The following is a 23,774-nucleotide window of genomic DNA, read 5'->3' as shown; positions in this document are numbered from 1 at the left end:
TCCAGCCAGGGACAGGGACTGTCGTGCCCATCTCAGGGGCATATTGGTCGCCCTGCCCCACGGCAATGTGGTGTAATGCATGCAGGTGTCGGGTCCTGATCCACACTCCATCCTTACCTGAGAGTGAGATATCACACCTCTGGGTGAGGTGCAATACGTCTTTAGCAACCGAGCCCTGAGGGTGCTACAGTTCCATTTATCTTCAGCCTAGGTGACGTATTGCGATACAGGGCCGTGATTTTGGCTATAAAAGGGTCCCCTAGACCCCTACCCCAAGCTTTTTAAGAGAATCATATATGGCGTGCCAGGAGACTCTATGGAATGCTTTCTCAGCATCCAACGAGAGTATCTAATTACAAATTTTTAACTGCATCTAGCCCAGGAAATACTTTGTGCCTAGTAGCAGTGTCTGCTAGTAAGCGGATTATCCCGGCTGTTAAGCAAGCTGCACCACCTGTAGTTTAGACACTTAATTTTTTCAAAGGAAATGCTTCGGGACCATGGGATACTTAGTGAAGAGCATCAGGAGGCACCCCAAGGCATAGGGGCTGGGACTGGCAGTAGGATGCCTTGCGGTGGACAGCCGAGCTCGATCCTTATAAAAGCTTTTTAACTGCAGCAGCTTTAGTGGACGCTACTGGAGCTGGAATTACCGCGGCTGCTGGCATGAGACTTGCCCTCCAATAGATCCTTGTAAATGGATTTAAAGTGTATTCATTCAAATTAGAGAGACAATTTAAATTAAAAAGCTTAGAGCTGCCTCCACCACAAGGGGGGCTCGCTCGACCCACCAGCGGACAGGCACCAGTATTGGGAGAGGGGGGCTAGCCGTCAGGGTTCACCACGGCTCTGGCACAAACCCGGCGACACGGAGGTGGCACGGGCAGGAGCGGACTGGCCGTGTCGGCTTCTCACTTTTTGGATTTTAGAAGGGCATGACATGCCTATATCTGTGTCTCCCCCTCCTTTTACTCCTCCACCTCTTTTATTTTCGCATGACTATATGTACTTGTCACTTTTCCATGTGTTAGTTATGTCTTCTGAGCAGTTTGTCAGCTTTTGGACACCTTTGAAGGTGTTTTCTATGTGTTTCTATGTGTTTTTGTTTGCCTGCCATTGGTTTTAACGGTGTTCGAAGGTGTTCGACGAACAGTTCGACGAACAGTTCGGCGAACACACGGGTGTTCGACGAACCGAACCGAACTCGAACACTACGGGGGTGGCTCAACACTACTCACAAGGTCTGTGAATTTCCCCTCACTATTAATGGTATTCATCAAGAGAATTTGGATTTGGTGGTATTGGATAATTTGCCTTCTCCAGTAATATTGGGGTTACCCTGGTTAAAATTGCACAATCCTGTACTGGATTGGTCTACCAATGAAATTAAGTCCTGGAGCCCTAAGTGTTATGACAAGTGTTGTAACGGGCGTATTGCTGCTGTGGATAGAGGGGAATTGCCTGTACCTATTCAGGATTTTTGGAGAGTTTTTTCTGAGGAGGAGTCGCAGGTTTTGCCTCCCCATAGAGACTATGATTGTACCATTGAATTTGTCCCTGGAGCGACTCTTCCTAAGAGTCGTTTATTTAATCTTACTATTCCTGAGAGAAAGGCTTTGGAGGAATACATACAGACAAGCTTGGCCGCTGGTCACATTAGGCCTTCCAAGTCTCCTGTGGCTGTTGGATTTTTTTTTGTAAAAAAAAAAGATGGCGGTTTACGTCCTTGTCTGGACTTTCGTGAGATTAATAAAATTACTGTACGCAATCCTTACCCACTGCCATTGATTCCTGATTTATTTAACCAGTTAGTGGGGGCCAAGTGGTTCTCTAAAATTGATCTCCGGGGGGCATACAATTTGTTGCGCATGAAGGAGGGTGATGAATGGAAGACTGCTTTTAACACTCCTGTGGGTCATTTTGAGAATCTGGTTATGCCTTTTGGTCTCACCAATGCTCCAGTATTTTTTCAGAATCTTATTAACGATATCCTTAGACCTTTAATCGGCAAAAATGTGGTTGTGTATTTGGATGACATTTTGATTTATTCGCCTGATCTGGAGTCTCATTGGCGGAGCGTACGTGAGGTATTACAGTTATTAATGGACAATTCGCTTTTTGCTAAGCTGGAGAAATGTGAGTTCGCTGTACAGAGAATTAGTTTTTTGGGCTACATTATCTCCAGTGAAGGTTTTGAGATGGACCCGGTTAAAGTTCAAGCTGTGCAGTAATGGCCTAGGCCTATTGGTTTGAAATCGATACAGAGGTTTTTGGGTTTCGCCAATTATTACAGAAAATTCATAAAAAATTTTTCTATTATTGTCAAACCGCTGACCGATCTCACCAGGAAAGGTGCTAATGTGGTTCAGTGGACTTTTGAGGCCATTGAAGCTTTTGTGTTTTTAAAGGAGAGGTTCACCTCTGCTCCCATCCTTATGCAGCCTGATGTGACTAAGCCGTTTTTGGTTGAGGTTGATGCTTCTTCGGTGGGGGTTGGTGCGGTGTTGTCTCAGGAAAACAAGGATGGAGTACATCCCTGTGCCTTTTTTTCAAAAAAATTTTCCGAGACTGAACTTAATTACGATATTGGTAATCGGGAATTGCTGGCGATTAAACTCGCATTTGAACACTGGCGTCACCTCTTGGAAGGTGCTGATTTTCCCATTCAGGTTTTCACTGATCATAAAAATCTGATCTATCTTGATGCTGCCAAGCGCTTGAATGCCCGTCAGGCTAGGTGGGCACTTTTTTTCTCGCGGTTTAATTTTTCCGTTACTTACATCCGGGTACCAAGAATGTTAAAGCGGATGCTTTGTCTCGCAGCTTTTCTCCCATGGTCGGTGTTGAGGAGGAAGAGGAGACCATTTTACAAGAAGGTGTTGTGATTGCTGCTTTGGACTCCGTTTTGGAGGATGAGATTCTTAAAGCACAGGAGAATGCCCCATCTAACACTCCCCATGGGAGGTTGTTTGTGCCTAGGACCTTTAGGAGAGATTTGTTTGTTGAGTGTCATGAGTCTCGGTTGGCAGGTCATCCAGGAATTTCTGAGACCAAGAGACTTGTGGGTCGCAGTTTTTGGTGGCCTGGATGGCAGAAGGAAGTCATTAAGTGGGTGCGCCAATGTACTGTGTGTGCTAGATCCAAGTCTTCGCATGCTCCTGCTGCGGGGTTGCTTTGCCCTCTGGAGGTTCCTAGTGCACCTTGGACACATCTGGCTATGGACTTTATTACTGACCTTCCTCCCTCTGAAGGTTTCACGGTCATCTGGGTGGTCGTGGACCGTTTTAGCAAGATGTGTCACTTGGTTCCCTTTATCAAACTGCCTTGCGCTAAGACTCTCGCTAAGGCCTTTGTCAAGGAGATTGTCAGACTACATGGTGTTCCTACTGACATTGTTTCTGATAGGGGACCTCAGTTCGTGGCTCGTTTTTGGCGTGCCTTTTGTGACAGGTTGGGAGTCCATTTGTCGTTTTCATCCGGATATCATCCTGAGTCTAATGGCCAGACAGAAAGGAAGAACCAGGATGTTGAGCAGTTCTTGCGTTGTTTTGTGGCAGACAATCAAGAGGGGTGGTCTGAGTTTCTGCCACTTGCTGAATTTGCTCTTAACAACCATACATCCTCTTCTGCTGGGTGTTCGCCTTTTTTTTGTTGTTCTGGGAGACATCCGTCTTTTGGGTCATTCTCCAAATTGGTTTCGGCTGTGCCTGAGGAGGAGAGTTTTTCCGGTGATTTGGAGAGAGTTTGGACGGATGTGCGTGGTAATCTTCAGGAGGCTAACAAAAAATCTAAGAGGTACTTTGATAGGAAACGGAAAGAGGTTTTGTTTGCTGTTAGTGACATGGTTTGGTTGTCCTCTAAGAATCTGCGATTGAGGATTCCTTCTAAAAAATTGGGTCCCAAGTTCGTAGGGCCCTTTAAGGTGCATCAGATAGTTAACCAATCTGCTGTTAGGCTGGAGGTTCCTACGTCCTGGAGGATTAATCCGGTGTTTCATGTTTCTCTGTTGAAAAAAGCTGATGTGTCGGATGGTGACGCCTCTGCCACTGTTCCTCCGGTGGTGGAGGACGGGGAATATGAAATTTCCCGCATCCTAAATTCTAGACGGTATAGAGGGAGTTTGCAGTATCTCGTCGCTTGGAAGGGTTTCGGACCTGAGGATAACTAATGGGTGAGGGCGGATGATGTTTCTGCTTCCAGACTTGTCCGAGCGTTTCACAGGAGGTTTCCTGGTAAGCCTGGGCCTAGGGGATCCGGAGGATCCTCTTAGAAGAGGGGGTACTGTTACAACTCTCCTGTTAGGTTTTTTTTTAGTTTGCTGGTCACATGACCAGTTTTGCCTATTTAATCCGGCTCCGCCCTCCTGGCATTGCTGGACTTCATTTGTATTTACTACTGTTGAGCTAGCTTGGTGCTCTGTTGCCGTTCTCTGTTAGTTTTGCTAGGTCTTCTGACCTCTTTACTTTTTGTTGTGTGTTTGTCTTTGACTGCTACGATTTCTGCTAGGAGGTGTCCAACTTTTCCCAGTCCCTAGTTCTTGTAGGGATTCCTCCCTCACATCTATAGGTCTTCGTACAGACTAGCCGAGGACTTTAGCGGGTCTGATCGCAGGATCAGGTTCCCCGTTACATCGTAGGGATCTAGTTTAGTTCTATTGTAGGGACAGATCTCCTGTCTTTCCTTAGTCTCTGTAGCAGATCATAACACTAAGTACTTTTTGTCTGTTTGTCTTTTTGCTCCGCTACAACTTCTGCTAGGAGGTGTCCAATTTTGTCCCAGTCCTTAGTACTTTTAGGGACCCCTCCCTTATATCTATAGGTCTGCCTTCAGACTAGCGGAGGACGAAGGCGGGTCTGTTCACAAGGAACAGGTTGCCCGCTGCATTGTAGGGAATCAGCTTAGTCCTATTGTAGGGACAGTTTTCCTTTATTTCCTTAGTTCTTGTAGCAGATCATAACAGTAAGTCCAGCCCAAAACAAAAAAAAACTCTTAGGAAAGAAATCCGGAGATCAGCATGGTGTCTGTTCAGGAATTGGCTCAACGCCTGCCGGGATTGTCTCTTGAGGTGGCCGGGCTCCAGCAGCACGTGAGTAGCTGTCCTGGAGCGCATTTTGTGGAACCAAAGGTAGGACTGCCTGATTTTTTTTATGGTAAACAACAAGATTTTTTTTCCTTTAAAAATGCTTGTTTATTATATTTTCATTTGAGACCCAGGTCCTCTGGGAATGAATCACAGCGCATTGGGTTTATCATGTCTCTTTTGCGCAAGGAACCACAGGGATGGGCCTTTTCTCTCCAACCTAATGATCCGTGTTTTAGATGAGTGGAAGATTTTTTTTCTGCTATGGGAGGTTGTTTGTGCCTAGAACCTTTAGGAGAGATTTGTGTGTTGAGTATCATTTGTCTCGGTTGGCAGGTCATCCAGGAATTTCTGAGACGAAGAGACTTGTAGGTCGCAGTTTTTGGTGGCCTGGGTGGCAGAAGGAAGTCATTAAGTGGATGCGTCAATGTACTGTGTGTGCTAGATCAAAGGCTTCACATGCTCCTGCTGCGGGGTTGCTTTGCCCTCTGGAGGTTCCTAGAGCACCTTGGACGCATCTTGCAATGGATTTTATTACTGATCTTCCTGTGTCCGAGGGTTTCACTGTCATCTGGGTGGTCGTGGACCGTTTTAGCAAGATGTGTCACTTGGTTCCTTTCATTAAACTACCCTGCGCTAAGACACTCGCTAAGGCTTTTGTTAAGGAAATTGTCAGGCTCCCTGGCGTTCCCACTGACATTGTTTCTGATAGGGGACCCCAGTTTGTGGCTCGTTTTTGGCGTGCCTTTTGTGACAAGTTGGGAGTCCATTTGTCATTTTCGTCTAGTTATCATCCTGAGTCTAATGGACAGACAGAAAGAAAGAACCATGATGATGAACAGTTTTTGCTATGTTTTGTGGCAGACAATCAAGAGGGATGGTCTGAGTTTCTGCCACTTGCTGAATTTGCTCTTAACAACCATACATCCTCTTCTGCTGGGTGTTCTCCGTTTTTTTGTTGTACTGGGAGACATCTGTCATTTGGTTCGTTCTCCAAATTGGTATCGGCCGTCCCGGAGGAGGAGAATTTTTCCGGTGATTTGGAGAGTTTGGACTGATGTACGTTGTAACCTTCAAGAGGCTAACAAAAAGTCCAAGAAGTATTTTAACAGGAAACGTCAAGAGGTTTTGTTTACGGTTGGTGACATGGTTTGGTTGTCCTCAAAGAATCTGCGGTTGAGGATTCCTTCTAAGAAATTGGGTCCGAAGTTTGTGGGACCATTTAAGGTGCTTCAGGTGGTGAACCAGTCTGCTGTTAGGTTGGAGGTTCCCACCTCCTGGAAGATTAATCCAGTGTTTCATGTTTCCTTGTTGAAAAAACTGATGTATCGGATAGGGATACCACTGTCACAGTTCCTCCGGTGGTGGAAGACGGTGAATATGAAATTTCTCGTATCCTGAATTCCAGAAGGCATAGAGGGAGATTGCAGTATCTCGTCGCTTGGAAAGGTTTCGGTCCGAAGGATAACTCCTGGGTAAGGGCAGATGATGTCTCTGCTCCTAGCCTTATCAGAGCGTTTCACAGGAGGTTTCCTGATAGCCCTGGGCCTGGAGGATGCGGAGGATCCTCATAGAAGAGGGGGTACTGTTAGAACCCTCCTGTTAGTTTTTTTCTATTTTGTGGTCACGTGATCTGCTGTCTATTTATTCCAGCTCCGCCCTCCTGGCTTTGCTGGACTTCAGTGTTACTTTGACTCTTAATCTAGCCTGGTGCTTTGTACCTATCTCTATAGTTTGCTTGGTCCTTGGACCTCTAAGTACTTTTTGTCTGTTTGTCTTTTTGCTCCGCTACAACTTCTGCTAGGAGGTGTCCAATTTTGTCCCAGTCCTTAGTACTTTTAGGGACCTCTCCCTTATATCTATAGGTCTGCGTTCAGACTAGCTGAGGACGAAGGCGGGTCTGTTCACAAGGAACAGGTTGCCTGCTGCATCGTAGGGAATCAGCTTAGTCCTATTGTAGGGACAGTTTTCCTTTCTTTCCTTAGTTCTTGTAGCAGATCATAACACAGACATCTTTTTAGAGGCTGTCTCTAGGACCCAGCGGCTACCTCCTTCAAGCTAATAACTCTCCCTGGCCTTGGTGTATAAATACCTGGTGTGTTCTAGAGGGAGGTGCCGGCGATATTCATTACTACCTGTGAAGGCTTTAGCAAGAGCAGTACTTTGTCCTCTCTGGAGCTTGAGGCCCTGTGCGCATTTATCTGGAGTCATCTAAAGCTAAGCTATTTCCCCCTGTTTGTCCTTCCTTGTTGTCTGTAGTGTTTAGTGGAGATCGACTAGTGCTCATCTCCTCCCTTTCCTAGTCTAAGCCAAACACCAGGGAAAGACTGGGTGAGGTATGCATGCGGCGATTGGTGAAGAGCCAATACAGGGACATTAGGGGAGATAGGTTGATCTAGCGTTACCCTAGGGGGTCTCCACTTCCCCCCTTTCCCTAGAGTCTGAGCTCCCTTTCCTTCTTCCCTTTGTGTTGCACTAAGTCTTTCCCACACCTTGCATGACATAAGCATATTAGCTTCAGCACAGCCTGTTGCCGCTTGGCCGAGGCAGTGCTTCCAGGTTGTGACTGATGTGGTCATTTCGGAGATGGAGGCTGAAGAGGAGGAGGTGCAGGAGCTGTAGAATGTGGGGGCAACCCTGATTGACCCAGGGCCCGCGTCGGGAGAACGTGTTCCGTCCCAAGGTCCGACTGGGTCCCGGCTTCCACTATATTAACCCATTGTGCCGTCAGCGAGATGTACCGTCCCTGCCCACAAGCACCTTTCCACGTGTCCGTGGTTAGGTGGACTTTCCCAGTAACTGCGTTGATGAGGGCATGGCTAATGTTGTGGGACACATGCTCTTGTAATGCGGAGACGGCACACTGGGAGAAATAGTGGCGGCTGGGGACCAAGTACCGAGTGACGGCCGCGAGCGCCGTCCTAAGGAGTCCCCGGCCAATGGCCGGAGGACCTCACCATATATAAGGCACCTCCTCCAAAATGGAGGTGCCCGAGCAATGTTGTTGCAAAGCCTTCACTCTGCTTCAGCCCTCAGGTCCCGTTACCAGTTACCTGCCAGTCACCTGCCAGATTCCTGCTTGATACCTGCCTGATATCCGCTTACCTGCTTGCAAGCCTGCGGTCCGACAGTCTGCCTTCCGACACCTGTCAGTCTGTCTATAGACCAGCCTGCCCGCTCACCTGGGAGCGCTCACCTGCTACCTGCCTGCTAGCCTACCTGAGGCTCTGCCGTCACTTGCCGTGACCACCTGCCAGTCCAGAGACTCTTGCCCGCTCACCTGGGAGCGCTCACCTGCTACCTGCCTGCTAGCCTACCTGGAGGCTCTGCCGTCACTTGCCGTGACCACCTGCCAGTCCAGAGACTCTTGTCCGCTCACCTGCTACCGGCCTGCTAGCCTACCTGGAGGCTCTGCCGTCACTTGCCGTGACCACCTGCCTGTCCAGAGACTCTTGCCCGCTCACCTGGGAGCGCTCACCTGCTACCTGCCTGCTAGCCTACCTGGAGACTCTGCCGTCACTTGCTGTGACCACCTGCCCGTCCGAGGCTCTTGCCCGCTCACCTGGGAGCGTCCACCTGCTACCTGTCTGCTAGTCTACCCAGAGACTGTCCCTGTCACTTGCTGTGACTACCTGCCCTTCTACCCAGAGACTGTCCCTGTCACTTGCCGTGACTACCTGCCCTTCTACCCAGAGACTGTCCCTGTCACTTGCCGTGACTACCTGCCCGTCTTCCCTGGGAGCCACCCGCTTCCTTACAAGGACCGCCCCCTTGTAGAGTTGCTCAGAGGTTCCGCCTCCCAGACCCGTTACAGTTTGCTCGGGCCATGGAACCCGGTGGCACCCAAGCTCCCTCGCTCTCGGACCTATGTCATGAACTGTCCCGTCAGAGGTCCCAACTGGAGTCCATCCTGAGTCATCTGCGGAATGTCAACTCTTTCCTGGACACTCTGACTGCTCCACCAGCAACCACCGCTAGTGTCATGACTCGCAGCCCGGCAGCGCCGCTGCCCACCAATACCATGGCACCCTGCCCCGGACCCCGGCTTTCTGCACCTCCACGCTTCGGAGGCGACCCCGCTCAAGCTCGGGGCTTCATAAACCAGTGCACCCTGCACTTTGAACTCCTGTCCCACCAGTTTATCTCCGACCGGGCCAAAGTAGCCTTCATCATGTCCCATCTCACGGGGGAGGCACTGGCTTGGCTAAATCCTCTATGGGAGAGAGGAGACCCCCTGGTGTCCAACCTGCCAGCCTTTCTCACGGCTTTCCGGAAAGTCTTCGACGAACCCGGACGGAAGACCTCATCCGCATCATCTCTGGTACGCCTCCATCAAGGAAATCTCACCGTGGGCCAATATGCCATACGGTTCCGTACCCTTGCTTCGCAGCTGGCCTGGGATAACGACGCCCTGGTGTCTGTCTTTTGGGAGGGTCTGTCCGGCCGTATTAAAGATGAACTCGCCGGTCGGGACATACCTACCACTCTCGACGACTTAATAACTCTTGCCACCCGGATTGACATCCGGTTCCAGGAACGCGCCAAAGAGGTCACCCGTGAGAGGAGGTTTCCACGTCTAGCCTCTACCTTTCAGAAACCTGTCACTTCTCCCGCTACTCCCCAGGCGCACTCACCCGAGCCTATGCAGGTCGACCAGACCAAGATGGTCAAAACCCGTCAAGAGTTACGCCGTGCCGAGGGGAGCTGCTTCTACTGTGGCAGTAAGGAGCACCGGATCCGTTCCTGCCCGGAGAGGTCGGGAAACGCCTGTGTCTAGGATCGCTCAGAGAGGTCATCCTAGACAAGAGTAAACCCTCTCCATCTCTGTTGCTGTCGGTCTCTATCATCTGCGGGGAGAACCGTTATTTTGAACTAACCCAACTTGACTCTGGAGCTGCCGGAAATCTCATTTCTCAGTCTCTGGTAGAGAAATACCGCATTCCCACCAAACCTCTAGCTGTACCCTTATCTGTCGCTGCCGTGGATGGGGGCCTCTTACCACATCCCATCCAACTCATCACCGAATCCATAACCCTGCAGGTGGGAATGCTGCACTCTGAGAGCATCTTCTTTCATGTTCTGCCTGGACTCTCTCACGCCCTCTTACTAGGCCTACCTTGGCTTCAGAGACATGGACCCATGCTTGATTGGCAGACCGGAGAAGTCCTTCGCTGGGGACAGGACTGCCATAAGACTTGTTTAGTTCCCGTCCATCCTGTCCGTCCTTCTCCTACTCCAGCCAATCTACCTGGTCTTCCGGCTCCTTATTGGTCGTATGCGGACGTCTTTAATAAAAAGGAGGCAGAGACATTACCCCCTCATAGACCATACGACTGCCCAATCGACCTGATGCCCGGCGCTACTCCTCCCCGTGGGCGCATTTACCCTTTGTCCGCTGCTGAGACCCGATCCATGTCAGAATATATTGAGGAGAATCTGGCCCGGGGATTCATCCGGAAATCTACTTCCCCGGCGGGAGCAGGTTTCTTCTTCGTCAAAAAGTAGGACGGCTCACTCCGTCCCTGTATAGACTATAGAGGCCTTAACCAGATCACGGTGAAGAATAAATACCCCCTTCTGCTCATTCCGGAATTATTTGACCATCTGAGGGGGGCTAGAATCTTCACCAAGCTGGACCTCCGTGGGGCGTATAACCTGGTCCGTATCTGTCAGGGGGATGAATGGAAGACGGCATTCAACACCCGGGATGGCCACTATGAATACCTGGTAATGCCCTACGGTCTCTGTAACGCTCCCGCCGTCTTTCAAGAGTTGGTCAATGACATCTTCCGGGACCTTCTCTACTCCTGCGTAGTGGTGTACCTGGACGACATCTTGGTCTTCTCTCCGGATCTCCCCACACACCGGAGGGATGTTCGTCAGGTTCTGCTCAGGCTCAGGCAGAACCACCTCTACGCCAAATATGAGAAGTGCCTCTTTGAGCAGACCTCGCTTCCGTTTTTGGGCTACATAATTTCTCAGACCGGCCTACGAATGGATCCTGAGAAACTGTCTGCCATCGAGAAGTGGCCTCGACCAGAGGGGTTGAAGGCTATTCAGCGGTTCCTGGGCTTCGCCAACTACTACCACCTCTTCATACCGCACTTCTCTTCCCGGACTGCCCCAATCTCTGCGCTCACCCGTAAGGGCACTAATCCCAGAGAATGGCCGCCCGAAGCTGAGGAAGCCTTTCTTTCCTTAAAACAGGCTTTCTCTTCCGCCCCGGTACTGCATCGCCCGGACAGCAACAAACAATTCTTCCTGGAAGTTGACGCCTCCTCCTCTGGAGCCGGAGCAGTACTTACCCAAAAATCGTCTTCCGGGAGAATGGTAACTTGCGACATCTTCTCCAAACTCTTCTCCTCTTCCGAGCGCAACTATTCTATATGAGACCGAGAGTTATTGGCCATTAAGCTGCCATTGGAGGAGTGGCGTTACCTGCTCGACGGGGCTCTTCACCCGGTAATAATTTACACGGACCACAAGAACTTGGCTTACCTCCAGAGTGCCCAGAGACTTAACCCGCGCCAAGCCCGGTGGTCCTTGTTTTTTGCTCGCTTTGATTTTGTTCTTCATTTTCGCCCGGCTGACAAAAACATCAAAGCTGACGCCTTGTCCCGATCCTTCCTGGTGTCTGATCTTGAGGAGGAACCTAAACACATCATCGATCCCGCCAGAGTAATGCAGGTGGCCCCCGTGAGTCTAAATCGTCTCCCTCCCGGAAAGACGTTCGTAACGGTACCTGATCGGGAGAAGATCCTACACTGGAGTCACTCGTCTAAGCTTGCTGGCCATGCCGGTCAGAAAAAGACCCTCCAGCTTATTTCCCGGCACTACTGGTGGCCTACCCTGCACAAGGACGTAATAGACTTTGTTTCTGCCTGTGTGTCCTGCGCCCGCAACAAGGTTACGAGACACCTGCCAGCCGGTCGCCTCCTTCCTCTTCCAGTACCTGCTGCTCCCTGGCAGCATATAGCTATGGACTTTATAACAGATCTCCCTGTCTCTGCCGGTTGTACGGTCATTTGGGTGGTCGCTGACCGCTTTTCCAAAATGGCTCATTTTATTCCCCTGCCAGGCCTCCCGTCTGCACCCGAGCTGGCTAAAGACTTTATCCGCCACATCTTCCGTCTCCATGGCCTGCCCCTCCACATTGTGTCGGATCGTGGGGTTCAGTTCACCTCACGCTTCTGGAGAGCCACATGTAAGCTGCTAGACGTCACCCTGGACTTCTCCTCCGCATACCACCCACAGTCCAATGGTCAAGTGGAGCGGATCAATCAGATCCTGACCAGTTACCTCTGGCACTTCGTTAATGCCCACCATTCAGACTGGGTGGATCTCCTGCCATGGGCCGAATTTTCTTACAATAATCACGAGAGCGAATCTTCCTCCAAATCCCCGTTTTTTGTAGTCTTCGGTCAGCATCCTCGGATCCCATTTCCCATCTCTACCTTGGTGGACAATCCGGCTGCGGAATCTCTCATTAGCAAATTTTCCTCCATTTGGGAGAGTACCCGATCCGCACTCCTTCAGTCGTCCGAGCGGATGAAAAAACACGCTGACAAAAAACGCCTGGATCCTCCACAATTCCGTCCTGGAGATAAAGTCTGGCTCTTGTCCAAGTATGTCCGGCTCAAGATTCCTTCCTACAAGTTAGGGCCTCGGTTCATCGGCCCACTAGAAGTTATCAAACAAATCAACCCAGTGGCCTATAAATTGAAACCAGCCAACTTGCGGATCCCTAACTCCTTCCATGTATCTCTCCTCAAACCCCTGGTACTTAACTCTTTTTCCAAGTCTACAGGTGCGCCTCCTGCTCCGGTTTCCGCTGAAAACGAGTTTGAGGTAGAGAACATTCTGGCCACCAAAAGGGTAAGAGGAAAAACCTTTTTTCTGGTAGATTGGAAGGGGTTTGGTCCTGAGGAGAGAGCGTGGGAGCCCCGGGAGAACATCCATGCCCCTCTCATCCTTGATTAATTTCTGTCTGGCCTAAAAAAGGGGGGGCCTAAAGGGGGGGGTACTGTAGCGTCGGCGTCCCTGCCTCCTGCTAGGCAGGGACGCTGTTCCCCTCACCTCTCCGCTCTGTGCCCGGCGTCCTCCTCTCTCTCTGTTGGCAGCGCGCGCTGCTTCCCGGCAACTGTGCTTAGGGCGCGCGCGCTCCCCCTCTCTTAAAGGGGCCGCGCGTGCCGTCCTAAGGAGTCCCCTGCCAATGGCCGGAGGACCTCACAATATATAAGGCACCTCCTCCAAAATGGAGGTGCCCGATCAATGTTGTTGCAAAGCCTTCACTCTGCTTCAGCCCTCAGGTCCCTTTACCAGTTACCTGCCAGTCACCTGCCAGATTCCTGCTTGATACCTGCCTGATATCCGCTTACCTGCTTGCAAGCCTGCGGTCCGACGGTCTGCCTTCCGACACCTGTCAGTCTGTCTATGGACCAGCCTGCCCGCTCACCTGGGAGCGCTCACCTGCTACTTGCCTGCTAGCCTACCTGAGGCTCTGCCGTCACTTGCCGTGACCACCTGCCAGTCCAGGGACTCTTGCCCGCTCACCTGGGAGCGCTCACCTGCTACCTGCCTGCTAGCCTACCTGGAGGCTCTGCCATCACTTGTCGTGACCACCTGCCTGTCCAGAGACTCTTGCCCGCTCACCTGGGAGCGCTCACCTGCTACCTGCCTGCTAGCCTACCTGGAGACTCTGCCGTCACTTGCTGTGACCACCTGCCCGTCCAGAGACTCTTGCCCGCTCACCTGGGAGCGTCCACCTGCTACCTTTCTGCTAGTCTACCCAGAGACTGTCCCTGTCACTTGCTGTGACTACCTGCCTTTCTACCCAGAGACTGTCCCTGTCACTTGCCGTGACTACCTGCCCTTCTACCCAGAGACTGTCCCTGTCACTTGCCATGACTACCTGCCCGTCTTCCCTGGGAGCCACCCGCTTCCTTACAAGGACCGCCCCCTTGTAGAGTTGCTCAGAGGTTCCGCCTCTCAGACCCGTTACAGGCATGCACACACAACAGTAGAAGAAGCAGTGGTGTCACCTGCAGACACTGTTTCTGGACCCTGAGGTTCGGCCCACTTACTCGGGTGCTTTGCTGCCATGTGCCTGATCACACTGGTGGTGGTCAGGCTGCTAGTTTTGTTACCCCTGCTGATGCTGGCCTGGCAGGTGGTGCCAATGGCTTTTTTGGGGTTATCTGCAGAATCTTTAAAACACAACCAGACTCGGGAAGACCTAACAGTTGTACTGGCAACTTCTGTCGTGTTGGCGTTACGGCGAATGCTTTCCCGCCTTGTGTCTGTGGCCACCACACTGCTTCTTTCTGCCTGTTGTGGTGCAACACCTCCCTCCCCATGTGTGCTGCTGTCCTCGCTCTGCATGTCCCCCTGCCAGGTTGGGTCAGTTACTATATCATCCACCACCTAATCTTCCACTTCCGCACCCTGGTCCTCCTCTTGACTTTCTGGCAATTGTGTCTCATCATCATCCATCTCTTGCGACAGTAATTGCACTTTCTCACCGTTGACTTTGTGTGACCGTGGCTGCTCATATATTTGGGCATCGCTACATGCTTTCTCCTCTTGACTCGCTTGAAGCTGGCCGGGTGAGAGGCCCGAATCTATAAATGGAAAAGTGAACAGCTCTTCGGAGTGTCCAAGTGTGGGATCAGTTGTCTCCGGGCACTCAGCATGGTGGGAGGAAGGAGGATCAGGGTGAGGAATATGCAGTCCAGACTCATGGCTACTGAGACTTGACCGTGTGGAAGACAGGGTGTTGGTGGTGGTGGCAAAGTGACTGGAAGCATTATCTACTATCCAACCAACAACCTTTTGACACTGCTCTTGGATCAATAGTGGTGTGCTGTGGTCCCCTAGTAATTTGTTGTTGCACAATTTCCGCTTGCCCACGGCCACGTTCTCGGCCTCTGCATGCACCATCACATCCACTTCCCCGTCCCTTGACACGCACCTTGCACATTTTAAATGGAGGACAATATTTTCCACGTTCACGAGAAATGGCTGATTTTGTAACGCAGTTATATGTGATACGTCTGACAGAGAACGACGGTTATAAATAGCAGGCCTGAAGGTTACTAATACTATTCTTCACAGAGACCTAGTGTGAATAGCTTGACTGACACATTGCAACGAAATGGAAGGCAGAAATGGCTGATTTTCGAACGCTGTTATATGTGATAAGTCTGACAGAGAACCACGGTTTTAAATAGCGGGCCTGTAATTTACTAATACTATTCTTCACAGAGACCTAGTGTGAATAGCTTGACCGACACACTGCAACGAAATGGAAGGCAGAAATGGCTGATTATGGAACCCTGTTATATGTGATACGTCTGACAGAGAACCATGGTTTTAAATAGCAGGCCTGTAGTTTAATTAATAGTATTCTTCACAGAGACCTAGTGTGAATAGCTTGACCAACACACTGCAACAAAATAGAAAAGGAGGCCAATATTTTCCATGTTCAGTTCAAATTTCTGGATTTTTATCGCTGTAATATGGAAAAGATCTGGCTGTATTCTGCAATGCTAACAAGTAAATGGAGCAGGAAATTGGTGTACTCTGGATTGTTTTTTAAGCAAATAACCAGGATTGAGATAAAAAAAAAATTGCCTTGGCCCCTGATACCTGGGGCTATTTCTACAAATATCTGTAAGAACAGCTACAGCAGATAGAACGTTCAATGGACCCTCTTGTACTGTATCATGCACTGCAGTCTGCCACATACACTGCCTGCTTGCCTAACTCCTGCTATCACCACTGAATGTATGCAGCTGGATAAGTCCTCAGAAGGACTGTTAGTTCAGATGAATATATATATATATATGTTGTGGAATACCTATACTAACTATAAACAATCAAATCTCTCCCTGACTCAGCCGCAGCTCTTCCTAATCTGCCTGGTTCTGAGTGACTGTGACGAGCATAGCGGCGCCAGGTCTTATTAAGACCTGATGACACTGTGCAGCCGGCCAATCACTGTAATGCCCACAACCAACATGGCATTACAGTGCATGGAAAGCAATCCTTGCATGTTCATTGGCTCTCTAAAGAGCGCCAAACATGCATGGCAGGGACCTGAGTTCCCGCCCTAGCAACCCGGAAATACTCGCCGAGCTTGTCGAGCACCGTGATGCTCGGGCGAGTACCTAGCAGTGGCGAGCACGTTCCCTCATCACTAGAGATGACACATCTATTTGTAGTGATGATTATCTGTTTTCTTCTAGGAATACTGGAGGTTCTACACTGCATATTGATTGAAAGCCCCGAGGCTTTAAATTTAATAGAGAAGGGACACATACGCTCTATAATTTCTCTTTTGGACAAACACGGACGAAACCACAAGGTATGTAAAAATAGGTACCTTTCCTGATTATGACAATAATAATAATAAAAAATTATTATTAATTATTATGTATTTTAACCCCTTTACAACATAGGGCGTATTAGTACGTATCTGTGCCCTGGGACTTATGGACCAGATACATATTTATACACCCTGGCGATTTCGCTTGCACACAGGCTGTGCGGGCGCGATCGCCGCCGGGTGTCAGCTGATTGTCACAGCTGACACCCGGTGCTATGTGCAGGGAGTGGTCCCGCACCGCTCACGGCACATTAACCCCCGCAATGCTGCGATCGAAGTCGATCGCAGTCGATCGCAGCATTGCGGTGGCAAGGGGAGGTGATCGCCGATACTCACCTCCTCTTCCGGCCTCCAGCGCTGTCTGCCGCGGCTTCCAGGATGTTGCCATGACGACCCGATGTCGTCATGACAACATCCGGGTCACCAGACAGCAGGAAGATTTTTTGGACATGCGCAGTGCATCTCCAAACTATCTTCTCCCTGTCCAGCGCTGACAGCCTGCATGGCACAGGGATGGTGCTCCATCTCTATGCCATGCAGGCGATCAGAGAAAAAAAAGTGAAAGTCCCATAGTGGGACAAAGTAAAAAAGTGTCAAAGTGAAAAAAAAAAAAAAAAAAAATTGTAAAAATATTTTAAAAAAAATAATCCACCAAAAATAAAAATATAATGTACCCATCAATAAATATTATCAAAAAAAAAAAAGCAAGAAAAGTACACATACTTGCTATCGCCGCGTCCGGAATGACCTGACCTATAAAATGTCCCACTAGTTAACCCCTTCAGTGCACATGGTAAAAAAATAAAATAAAAAACAAAGCAAAAAACAATGCTCAATCACCATACCGCCAAGCAAAAAATGTAATAACACGCGATCAAAAAGACGAATATAAATAAAAATAATACCGCTGAAAACGTCATCTCGTCCCGCAAAAAACAAGCTGCCATACTGCTCCATCAGCCAAAAAATAAAAAAGTTGTAGCTCTCAGAATAAAGCGATGCTAAAAAATATTTTTTTCTATAAAATTGCTTTTATTATGTAAAAGTGCAAAACGTAGAAAAACGATATAAAGGTGGGTCCGTTGTAAACGTACTGACCCAAAGAATAAAGCTGCCTTATCAATTTTACCACACGCGGAACGGCATAAAAAAACCCCCAAAAAAACAATTCCAGAATTGTTGGTTTTTGTTTATTCTGCCTCCCAAAAATCTGAATAGAAAGTGATCAAAAAATGTCACGTGCCTGAAAATGGCACCAATAACAACGTCAACTCATCCCGCAAAAAACAAGCCGTCACATGACTCTGTTGGCCAAAATCTGGAAAAATTATAGCTCTCAAAATATGGCGATGCAAAAACTAGATTTTACAAAAAATGCGTCTTTTAGTGTGTGACAGCTGTCAATCATAAAAACCCCATATCATTCTGGTATCGCTGTAGTCGCACCGACCTGAAGAATAAGGTCGTCTAATCACTTATACCGCACGAGGAACGGCGTAAAAAATAAACTCTCGGGTTAGGTTTGTGCTAGGGTTAGGGTTGGGCTAGGGTTAGGGCTGGGGTTGGGGTTAGGTTTGGGGTTAGGGTTGTGATGGGGTTGGGATTTTTTTCAAAAGTAAGAAAAAAAGATGACGATATGGCGACTAGTGTTGAGTGCAAGTGCTCGCTTCTTGAGTTTGCATCGGGTGCTCTGGTATGCATTGAGTATCGTGGGTATTTGAGTGACATGCTCGAGTCTCCGCCCCATATGCTTCGCGGCCCAAAAAACTTTGCGGGGATTGCCTGCCATGCACGAGCGATCCCCGCTTGTTTTTTTTTGGGTGTCTAATAACCGTGGAACATGCGGGGCAGGGACTCGAGCATGTCACTCGAGCACACGCAGTACATGGTGCATACCTGAGTACCCGATGCAAACTCAAGTAGCGACAACTTGCGCTCAAGACTAATGACAACTTATTCAGTATGATGACCTAATGTTATCAAATTCTGTGTCGTACCTCTGGGTTCAAAATGTTCACTATACTCCTTAATAAAATCCTTGAGGGGTATAGTTTCCAAAATGGGGTCACTTGTGGGGGAGCTCCACTGTTTAGGCACATCAGGGGCTTTCCAAACGCGACATGGTGTCCGCTAACAAATTGAATGGAAAATCGGCTCAAATTGTTAGCGGACGCCATGTTGCTTTTGGAGAGCCCCTGTGTGCCTAAACATTTGAGCTCCCCCACAAGTGACCCTATTTTGGAAACTAGACCACCCAAGGCACCTATCTAGATGCATAGTCAGCACTTGGAACCCCCAGGTGCTTCACAAATTGATTCGTAAAAATGAAAAAGTGTTTTTTTTTTCCTCTTTTTCATTTTTACGAATCAATTTGTGAAGCACCTGGGGGTTCCAAGTGCTCACTATGCATCTAGATAGGTGCCTTGGGTGGGCTAGTTTCCAAAATGGGGTCACTTGTGGGGGAGCTCCAATGTTTAGGCACACAGGAGCTCTCCAAACGCAACATGGTGTCTGCTAACAAATTGGAACCATGTCGCATTTGGAGAGCCCCTGTGTGCCTAAACATTGGAGCTCCCCCACAAGTGACCCCATTTTGGAAACTAGACCACCCAAGGCACCTATCTAGATGCATAGTCAGCACTTGGAACCCCCAGGTGCTTCACAAATTGATTCGTAAAAATGAAAAAGTGTTTTTTTTTTCCTCTTTTTCATTTTTACGAATCAATTTGTGAAGCACCTGGGGGTTCCAAGTCCTCACTATGCATCTAGATAGGTGCCTTGGGTGGGCTAGTTTCCAAAATGGGGTCACTTGTGGGGGAGCTCCAATGTTTAGGCACACAGGAGCTCTCCAAACGCGACATGGTGTCTGCTAACAAATTGGAACCATGTCGCGTTTGGAGAGCCCCTGTGTGCCTAAACATTGGAGCTCCCCCACAAGTGACCCCATTTTGGAAACTAGACCACCCAAGGCACCTATCTAGATGCATAGTCAGCACTTGGAACCCCCAGGTGCTTCACAAATTGATTCGTAAAAATGAAAAAGTGTTTTTTTTTTCCTCTTTTTCATTTTTACGAATCAATTTGTGAAGCACCTGGGGGTTCCAAGTGCTCACTATGCATCTAGATAGGTGCCTTGGGTGGGCTAGTTTCCAAAATGGGGTCACTTGTGGGGGAGCTCCAATGTTTAGGCACACAGGAGCTCTCCAAACGCGACATGGTGTCTGCTAACAAATTGGAACCATGTCGCGTTTGAAGAGCCCCTGTGTGCCTAAACATTGGAGCTCCCCCACAAGTGACCCCATTTTGGAAACTAGACCACCCAAGGCACCTATCTAGATGCATAGTCAGCACTTGGAACCCCCAGGTGCTTCACAAATTGATTCGTAAAAATGAAAAAGTGTTTTTTTTTTCCTCTTTTTCATTTTTACGAATCAATTTGTGAAGCACCTGGGGGTTCCAAGTGCTCACTATGCATCTAGATAGGTGCCTTGGGTGGGCTAGTTTCCAAAATGGGGTCACTTGTGGGGGAGCTCCAATGTTTAGGCACACAGGAGCTCTCCAAACGCAACATGGCGTCCGCTAATTATTCAAGCAAATTTTACAATCAAAAAGTCAAATGGCGCTCCTTCCCTTCCGAGCCCTGCCGTGCGCCCAGTGGTTTTTCCCCACATATGGGGTATATGCGTGCCCAGGGGAAATTGCACAACAAATTTTGGGGTCCATTTTTTCTTGTTACCCCTGTGAAAATAAAAAAAAATTGGGTCTAAAGTAACCTTTTTGTGAAAAAAGTTAAATGTTCATTTTTTTCTTCCACATTCCAAAAATTACTGTGAAGCACCTGAAGGGTTAATAAAGTTCTTGAATGTGGTTTTGAGCACCTTCAGGGGTGCAGTTTTTAGAATGGTGTCACTTTTGGGTATTTTCTGTCATAAAGACCTCTCAAAGTGACTTCAAATGTGATGTGGTCCCTAAAAAAATGGTTTTGTAAATTTTGTTGGAAAAATGAGAAATCGCTGGTCAACTTTTAACCCTTATAGCTCCCTAACAAAAAAAAAATTTGGTTCCAAAATTGTGCTGATGTAAAGTAGACATGTGGGAAATGTTATTTATTAAGTATTTTGTGTGACATATCTCTCTGACTTAAGGGCATTAAAATTAAAATTTTGAAAATTGCAAAATTTTCAAAATTTTCGCCAAATTTCCATTTTTTCACAAATTAACGCAAGTGATATCGAAGAAATTTTACCACAATCATGAAGCACAATATGTCATGAAAAAACAATCTCAGAATCAGGGGGATCTGTTGAAGCGTTCCAGAGTAATTACCTCATAAAGTGACAGTGGTCAGAATTGTAAAAATTGGCCTGGTCATTAACGTGCAAACCACCCTCGGGGGTAAAGGGGTTAAAGTTAATTCCAAGCCACTCTATGTGCAAAAATGGGGTTTGCTATACATAACATTAAAGGGGTTGTCAAGGACTATTTTATTTTTTTTACTATGGGCCTAAAAACTAACAGTCAGTCAGTTGCTATAAGAGGAAACTATCTGCCTGTTCTACCCAACACCAGCTCAGAGCTGTCACCGACCGCTCCTGCAAGCGATTTGGTTGCTCCACGTCATCACAGTAGCTCTTCTTCTTCTGGGCAGGTCGGTCGGTGGGGCGTGACTGCTGACATAATGCTGATTGACAACCGGCTTCCCGCAGTTAGGCAGCTGGCAGCCAGCTGCCAATCAGTATAATGTCGGCTGTCACACCCAACCAACAGAGCAGAGGGAAAGAGAAGCCACTGCTCTGTCGTCGTGATGTCATCGGAAGCCACTGAATCGCCGGCAGGAGTGGTCTGTGACTGATCTCTGCCAGCAAAGTTCGGCGGCAGCAGAACAGGCAGGTATTTAATTTTTAGGCCCGTAGTGAAAAAATTAAATAGTCCTGGATAACCCCTTTAATTTAACAATGCACAAGTATATAACATAAATGAATGACAGACTGGTACAGAGGCAGAGAGGATACTGCCCATGGTGACTTATAATCTACAAGGGAAGTGTAAGGAGACAGAAGGTGAGGTAATTGGATATAGGTTGTTATTATTATTATTGGTTTAGTAAAGAGAAATATTGCTAACTCTTCTACCATTGTAACCAATAGATACAATTATAAATAATACAAACTAATACCAACTTGTTTGCATTTACTTTACTTAAATATGTTGAATAAAAAAATGGATTTTATTAACAATAAAGTTACAAATATGAGGATTTTAATCAATGTTTTTGAAATATGCATCAAGATACGAAAGAGCTAAAATTCAACAAAACCCATCAAATTAAAAGCGGTTTATGAGGTACATTTATCTTTATCACAGCCCCTCGTTGTCGCATACGTAACCTAGTATTCTACATTTAAAAAGTTACATCTTAAACTATGTACATATTAAAACTTCTCTTTGCCATACTTGTCTTTTTCAATTAATTATTTATTTTTAGCAGGGGCCGATAAATCAAAGTGTTTACACCAGATTTTTAGAGTAAAACAGTTTGCGCAACAATGTAGTGGTGTTATCACAGCAGTCCTGGCCAGCTCCACAAAATGAGTAGAGCTTGGGTGGGATGGGGATGTGACAATGCCCAGCCATCTGATTCATTACCGGGTTCTAGTCACTGACTGGAGTAACATTTCTGGCAAGGCACACGGAGGCGCACACCTCTTGTAAGACGAACTCGATATATTAAGTGGCGTACACCTCTTAACCCTTTCACGATATATGACGTATGACATATGTCATATGTCGTGTTCCTGACTTTGATGCTGGCTCTCACGATGAGCCCGCATCTTTCCCAACACATGACAGCTGATTTAATCACCCATGATGTGCCTTTAATAGCCGCGGGTGGAGTGGTGCTCTGCCCGTGATTGTTAACCTGTTAAATGCCATTGTCAGCTTTTGACACGCATCATTCCAAGCTGTGACGTGATCGTGGGGCGCCGATGAGATGTCATGAAAGCCGGAGGTCTGCTGATGAGCCCCATGCCTGTCGTTACAATACTCCTGGAAATCGTGATTTCTGCTATACATAGCAGAGTTGAAGCCCTATTATGTGTAGCACAGGCGATGTGATTGCAGCTTCAAGTCTGCTAAAATGACAAATAAAGTAAAAAGTGAAAAAAAAAAAAAAGTTTTTAAAAATGTGAAAAAAGAAAAAAACACAAAAGTTCAAATCACCCCTTTTGCCCCATTGAAAAGCAAACAAAAAAAAATGAAAAATACACATACTTGGTATTGCCATGTTCAGAAATATCCAATTTATCAAGATATAAAATAAATTAATCTGATTGATAAACAGCTTAATGAGAGAAAAAAATCAAAACACCAGAATTACTTTTTTTGGCGGCCGCAACATTTCAGTAAAATGCAATAAGAGGCAATCAACATATCATATCTACCCCAAAATGGTATCTGTAAAAACATCATCTCAGGGCACAAAAAATAAGCCCTCATACAGCCCTAAATCGCTAAAAATAAAAACACTACTTGTCTCGGAAAATGGCAACAAAAGCAAAATAAATTTGTATACAAATTTCCTAATTTTTTTTTCACCACTTAAATAAAAAATAAACTATGCATGTTTGGTATCTGTGTACTCGTACTGACCTGTGGAATCATAATGGCAGGTCAGTTTTACCGTATAGGTAAATAAAAAACCCAAGTAACTATTGTGGAATTGCACTTTTATTGCAATTTCACCTCACTTGGAATTTTGTTTCCTGTTTTACAGTACATTATATTGTAAAATCAATGGTGTTATTCAAAAGTACAACTCGTCGTGCAAAAAACAAGCCCTCGTATGGCTATATTGATGGAAGTGTAAAAAAGTTATGGCTCTTGGAAGAAGAAGGGGAGGAATTAACAAAAATGGAAAATGACTGAGGGGTGAAGGAGCTAATGAATCTAACTTCTCTTATTCCATAATTTACTGCTGTGTAAATAAAATGGGGGTTATTAATGCATATAGGAAATGTGATTGATATGTTATTTAGTAAATCTCTTGTTTTTAGGTTCTGGATGTCCTGTGCTCTCTGTGTGTATGTAATGGGGTTGCTGTCCGTACTAACCAGAATCTAATTTGTGACAACCTGCTGCCCAGGAGAGATTTGTTATTACAAACCCGTTTGGTTAATGATGTCACAAGGTATACTTTCACTTATTAATTCATATATTTTTACTTAAAGAAGTTGCATATTCGTGTAAGACATGACATGAGTGCAACTACCCTTACTGATTGTGCTGTGTAGAAGCTGATATATTTGT

General features: G+C 47.3%; 1 protein-coding gene across 10 annotated transcripts in view; it reads left to right on the top strand.

Annotated features, from left to right (window-relative positions):
* Positions 1-23,774, top strand: part of RYR3 (ryanodine receptor 3) — a 786,940-nt gene that overhangs the window by 334,084 nt on the left and 429,082 nt on the right. For all 10 annotated transcript variants that reach the window (XM_073638993.1, XM_073639000.1, XM_073639001.1 and 7 more), the window contains 2 exons: positions 16,327-16,445; positions 23,522-23,655. In XM_073638993.1, the coding sequence (XP_073495094.1) occupies positions 16,327-16,445; positions 23,522-23,655 (253 nt within the window). The remainder of the gene's footprint in view (positions 1-16,326; positions 16,446-23,521; positions 23,656-23,774) is intronic.

Source organism: Phyllobates terribilis, unplaced genomic scaffold, assembly GCF_046119375.1.
Source record: "Phyllobates terribilis strain yellow unplaced genomic scaffold, ASM4611937v1 Scaffold_7__3_contigs__length_470593459, whole genome shotgun sequence".
NCBI classification, from domain to species: domain Eukaryota; kingdom Metazoa; phylum Chordata; class Amphibia; order Anura; family Dendrobatidae; genus Phyllobates; species Phyllobates terribilis.
This window is presented reverse-complemented; position numbering and strand designations above follow the sequence as displayed.